The 5,902-nt window shown below is 55.3% G+C and overlaps 1 protein-coding gene across 1 annotated transcript in view; it reads left to right on the top strand.

The window, feature by feature from the left end:
- Nucleotides 1-58: 58 nt before the first annotated feature.
- PGAP6 (post-glycosylphosphatidylinositol attachment to proteins 6) overlaps nucleotides 59-5,902 on the top strand; it is a 14,846-nt gene continuing 9,002 nt past the window's right edge. The window contains exons 1-6 of the mRNA XM_035889124.1: nucleotides 59-793; nucleotides 2,324-2,531; nucleotides 2,618-2,751; nucleotides 3,126-3,391; nucleotides 4,651-4,979; nucleotides 5,737-5,830. Coding sequence (XP_035745017.1) covers nucleotides 489-793; nucleotides 2,324-2,531; nucleotides 2,618-2,751; nucleotides 3,126-3,391; nucleotides 4,651-4,979; nucleotides 5,737-5,830 — 1,336 coding nt within the window. The 5' untranslated portion in view covers nucleotides 59-488. The remainder of the gene's footprint in view (nucleotides 794-2,323; nucleotides 2,532-2,617; nucleotides 2,752-3,125; nucleotides 3,392-4,650; nucleotides 4,980-5,736; nucleotides 5,831-5,902) is intronic.

Genomic DNA, 5,902 nt, shown 5'->3' with positions numbered 1-5,902 from the left:
TTTCCCCAATGCTCTCCCCCATCCCACAGAGGGAGGGGGGGAGTGAGCGAGTGGCTGCGTGGTGCTTAGTTGCCAGCCGGGTTAAACCACAACAGCAGCACATGAATTTTCATCGCATTACGTGTCACAAGAAGGCAGTACGTGTGTCCTGAGCTGGGTAGGATGGATAACATCAGCCCGTGTGCTCAGCAGAGGCAGACAAGGGCACAGTTCTTGCCTGTTGGCTCCATAAACTGCTGCCGGGGCCCGGAGCACCCCCGCGCTACCCGCACCCATCTGTTTGCCCCAGGGTTTGCTGCTGCCTACTCCATCGCCTTTTCTTGGGCCATCAACTTTCCCTCCTGACCTTTTCCTCCTCAGTGTCTCCAGTGATCTGTCATCTTTGGAGCACATCTCGCAGAGCGTAGTTATGGCATCTTTCAGTGCTTTCTAGCTCCGGGTGATGGTTTTGTAGCAGGGGTGTGGGCGGTTCTGGCTGGAGGAACAACATGGATCACCACGTATCCAGTGGGACTGGGATGAGAAATCGGGGGCACAAAGGGCTCCTCTCCAGCAACCGTAAAACTCCTTTGTGCCTCTGTGGGTGGGAGCAACTGGTCTCTCCCTTTCAGAGTCCCTGTATGTGTCCGAGTACTTCTCCCAGAGCGCACAGAAGCTGTCCTTCTACAGCTGGTATGGGAACGCCAAGCTCTTCCACTTCCGCGTGCCAGAAGACACCGTGCTGCTTCGCTGGCTCCTGCAAGCATCCCGGGGGAAAGGACCTGAGTGCACCGACATGGAGATCACAGTGTACGTATGTCCCTGTGCCAGTGCCTGCCCACGTGGGCTTCCTGCCCTTCTCTTGTCCTCGCTGCTCGTGGCGGTGGCTGGTTGGCTGTAGGAGGCTGGGCATCCGTTCCCCAGTTGCAGCAGCCATAGTTTCTTAACGTACTAGCACTGAATCTGTGTTTAAACCTGTAGGAGCGTTTCGTGTTGACGTTACCAGTGGATCTGGGGCTGTCTATCAGACGTGGTGTCTAAGAGACACCTTAGAAACACTGGAGAGAGCTTCACAGCGAGGCTGGTGTTGCTGCTCATGAGCAAAGGTGTTCCCAGACCTTTCCGTGCCTGGCAGGATCCTGTGCATGGTATCAAAGGATGTGACAGGACTACAAGGGGCTTGAGAGGACCCCAACTGATTGGAGATGGACAAATTCCTTGGTACAGAGGAAACTGAAGAGAGTGGGGACGCTTTTTGTGAGGGGTGCAGGCTGTGTGTGGAGCAGAGATAGGAGAGGAATGCTGAGTCCTGCGGACACAAGAGCATGAGAAGATTGCAAACTCAACACTAGTGGAAGAAATGTCACTTAAAGCAGTACTTGAGTTGTTGGGGGTTTTGAGGTCAAAAACTGGCAGGTGGGGCAAGACTCTGAGCTGTGTCTTGGGCGGGTCCCAAGTTCCCTGAGCAGGTTGTACCCTTAGAGACACGGGGGTCTCAGGCACCCACTCCACAGAGGTCTCGGCAGCGACTTGGTTGCTCCAGAGCAGCCTGGAACAAATGATCTTCCTGCTTTCCGCTTCCCAGAAAGGTTTCCAATAATTCGGGGATGTGAGGGACAAGGCAGCGCCTAAACGATACCCTAAGAAATGGAGAGCAGCCCAGCTAAGCTCAAACAGGTTAATAACACATTGCCTGTCACCTTTGCTTGCTGGACCTGTTGTGTCCGTTGTTCTATTGCAGTGCCATCCAAAAGCAAGCAAATAAACGCCGGGTTGGCTGCCCAAATAAATATCTCATGTATTACTTAACTGCCTGCTTTTCTGCTCCTTTGAACGTTGGGCTGCTTATCTGGAAAGCAGAAGTGCTGGTGTACTGAAGTTGGTCACGTGGACCTTCCTTGCTAAGCATCTTTTTAGTCTGTCTGCCCGGCCTCCTAAAACAGAAAATAGGGAAGGTGCAAACCTTAGCCAGAAAACGAAAGCTCTTCGTTGACGATTTAGCCTATATGGGGAATTTGCTGATGGTTATATAAAAGGACTGGTCTTGCGGCTGGGGCTTAACCTTAGTAAGTGTCGTGGAAATTTGCTTTCAGGCTTGATGGAACCATGTAAATCCTTATCCTAATAAGCAGCCAAGTTAAACCAATCTCTAAATAAATCCCGGATAAGCTAATAGCAGCCAGTCCTCACCAGTCCACTTGAAAATGTGGGGTTTTTTTTTTCCAGCCTGCTCCTTCTCCAATCGCGGGCCAAGCTGGGTGTCCACTGACGAGTTTGTATCCCGGTTTATCTTCCCGGTGTCTTTACATCCCTCAGTTTATTCACCACCTGGTTTCTTTCACAGGCACTTTCGCTATGGAGCCCCTCCTGTCATTAATCCACTGGGCACTCGTTTTCCTGCAAACGCGACCGTCCGTCCTTCCTACAACATAAGCATCACCCTGAGCAGCGCTGTGCAAAACACCACCTTTGTGAACGTCACCACCCCGGCTGCCGGAGACTGGTTCATTGCTGCCCATCTCCCCGAGGCTGCTGGCAGGATTGAAGTGAAGGTGAGGGTCCTGGTGAGGGTCTCGGCCACCGTACGCTGCCCAGCGCGTCCTGCCACAGCTGACCCCTCTGCTCTCCCCTCCTGCAGGGTTTCTCCACTCCGTGCCCCTATATGTTCCAGGCAGATATGTTTGTGCTCAGACTCACTGATATGCCTGTTCTGGAGCCTGGCGTTGCCGTGCCGCAAACCATCGTCTCACCTGCTAAGCCGCTGCACGTCAAGTGAGTGAGAGCAGCGGATGGAAAAACCTGAGGCCGTGGCGGGGTGGGATTTCCCATGGGTGCTGCTTGGGGGAAGCTGCTGATGTTCCCACGTGGAGCTGGAGCTGGGCAGTCTCCGAGCCTGTTTGCCGAGCTCCCTGCAGCAGTGGTAGGGTTTGCATGGGGAGCTCACGGGTGCCCTTGTCCAACTCATCCCAGGTGGTCTTGGAGGTTCAGCTGCAGGAGTTTTAGTTCTTTGAGATGCTTCCCTTGGGAAGGATTTTCACAACGCCAGCCAGGGCAATCTTGTTCTTGCCACAAAGCCCCACGGTGAAGGCCGGCTTACTTGTGTTGAGAGTACAGGCTCTGCGAACTGCTGGTCCCTCCTCCTGCAGGGTCTTCGTTCCCAAGCACGCGGCGGGGATGCGGTTTGAGCTGCGAAGCTGCGTAACAAGTGAGCAGAAGGTGTGCGCCGTGCGGGTAGTGCTGGGCTCCGTCACGCTGCCCCAGTCCTTCCAGAGGATTGTCACCTGCACGGGGAATGGGAACTGCAGCCTGGCCCTGGACTCACCGCCCTGGGAGAAGTGGCTGCAGATCATGGTGGAGAGTCTGGGCGCTGCCAATGCCAGCGTGTCGGTGGAGATGCTGGCTTCTTTCACAGGTGGGCTTCTACTTTTTCTAGCCCTATGGGAAGGACCAGAGAGAACTTTGTCTGCTGTGCCTCTCTTGGGGCTTTGGGTTGTAGTGGCCTGCGTGCCCTGGCATGCTGGTTGCTGGGCATAACCCTGGAGGCTGAGACCTAGTTGTTACTCTGCGGTCAAAAGTGAAGGCTCCAGTGTTCCCCCAAGAGAGGTACTCCCTGGAGCTGCCTGTTTTGGAAACGCCTCAAAAGTTCAGGGTCTCTGAAGTAACGATGTTTTCCAAAGGCTGTTTGGGAAACAGTGGCTGGCTTAAAATCTGGTGGGGAGAATAGTTTTGGGTAGATGCAGCAGACTGTAATGATATGTTGACTGTCGATTGGCCGTAAGCAAGCTACAGATGGGAAACCATCTCACAGGGGTTTACTCGGGGTAATGTCTTGGGTTGTAGTGGGGGGATGTCAACATTTCAGGTGACACCTTGTGATTCAGGAGGTCACAAGGTCCTTGTGGCTGTAATAGGCACCTTTGTGTCCTCTTATTACGTGACCATAATCCCTGTTTGACTCTTGGAAGCTCACCAAGTAGGTACATTTTGCAAGTTTTCTTCTGCTGGGGGTTCTGCCATCCCCTCCTCAAAGCAGAGCCTTGGCCCATGGGTTGGAGGGCCTGGCACTGGCAGCCGAGGTGTTAGAGGGGAGCACTGGGAATCTCTGGGAGCAATGGGCAGGCTACAGCAGTGGGACCCCCAAGTGTCACATTCAGCTCCATCTGCCATGTCCCGATGGCTTGTCCCTGCAGCTACGTGGGCTTGGCTTCTCTCTTCTGCTCAGCCTTGTCTGCTCGCGTCTGGGGAACTGGTAGAGACTTCTATGCAGCCCGTGGCTACGGGACAGCTAAGTGCCGTGCCCTGCCACCGGCAAGTGAATGCTCCCAGGGTGCCTTAATGTGTTGCGTCCTGTGCGTTATCCCCTCTTCTCTTCCCACCTTCCCTGCAGCTGCAGGGTGCTTCCACCCACTGTACCACTGTCTGGCTTCCACCGGTGTCCCAGCCTGTGGACGCTAATGCTGGAGTTCCTCCTGCTGGAGTTCCTCCTGCAAAGATGGTGCCTTTCAGGGGCTGTAGCCCGTGCCGCAGTGCATGAACCAGCTGAAAAACCCCCAGTCTGCGCTATCATTTGGAGGTCTGGAGCTGCTGGGCCCCCACCTGGACGAGGTGCTAGTCCTGGCTGTGCTGATTCCTCTCCTTTTTTTTTTTTTTTTTTTTTTTTTTTTTTAACAGCTTGCAGACCAGGAAGTACCAGTTCATTCCTGAACTTCAGCAGCCTAAACCAGAGCCAAACTGGCCCCAGACCAGGCGGCGCAGGAGCAGCAGGGAGCTCCGTGCTGCCCACCAGAGAGGCTTCACGCAATGCGTCCAGCCAGAGGAGCTTCTGTCTGCAGAACCAGCCCGTCGTTCGTGAGGACCTAGATGTGGTCTCTGTGCGCTACAGGCTCTTGAATAGTCCCAGCGTGCCTGTGAACTCCCTCTCCCCAACCCTCCTCCTCCTCAACCTGAACACTGGCATGGACAGCGGGGGTTCCCTCGTGGTCAGTCTCCTGCTTAACAAGGTGCGGAGGCTGGTTGATGGGATTGTTCCCCCCTTGGTGGGACTTTGCCCCTGCTCCCAGGCTGGTTTGTCAGCCAGCTCCAGGGGCTGTAGGAACCGGTGGGACTATTTGTCTTTCTTCTTGTTGTCACAAAACACTCTGAGTCTGTTTTAGCCGCTTCCAGCGTGTCTCACCTGCCAGTTCCGATGCCACAACTTGCTGGCATGTGGTGGCGGTGACGCAGAGGAGACAAAATGGAAAGCAGCTGCAGTGCCATCTTCTCCATGGGAGCCTGGCGCCTTGCCACCAGGAAAGGAGACCGAGCAGGGAAACCCAGGGATATTCCTGCCCAAGTCACTGACTCCCAGGCTCCTTCAGTGACACCCCAAAATCAGCCCACCTGAAATCCTATGGAACTTCCTGAGGGCTGGAGCAGGGTTCAGCCCTGATGTCCTGCTGCCTCTGACTTCTGCCACCCTGTCCTCGTGCTGAAGCGATGTGCGAGTGTCCCAGCTTTGGGGCCGTTCCCCCCATGCGGTCCCCTGGAGGGCGGCTCTCTTGCCTTTCAGCCAGCACCTAACAGGGTGGCAGTGCAGGGTGCGGTGAACACGGATGGGTTTGCCCAGAAAAAGCCGCTGAATTGATGGCTGACCTTGATCCGCAGGATTTATTGTCACCTGCTGCTCCCGCGTAACTGCGGGCAGCGGGGGACATGAGTTGTGTGGCGGGGGGGTGGCATCGGGGCGCTCTGACGTGGGACACTGCTCTCTTTGCACAGACGTCCGTGGGCCTGGCCAATGCCACTGTGGTGGCCTGTGTGAGTGCTGCTTCACCGGTGCTGTCCCTCAACGCCACGCGGAACTGCAGCACAGGTATGAGAGCCACCGGCACCCGCTACCGGCTCAGCTACACCATCGCTTTTCGGCCTCGGGAACTGTTAACTG

The sequence above is a fragment of the Egretta garzetta genome, unplaced genomic scaffold (assembly GCF_000687185.1).
Source record: "Egretta garzetta isolate BGI_Z169 unplaced genomic scaffold, ASM68718v1 scaffold42, whole genome shotgun sequence".
NCBI classification, from domain to species: Eukaryota; Metazoa; Chordata; class Aves; order Pelecaniformes; family Ardeidae; genus Egretta; species Egretta garzetta.
The sequence above is the reverse complement of the archived record's forward strand: the minus strand, read 5'-3'. Positions and strand labels throughout refer to the sequence as shown.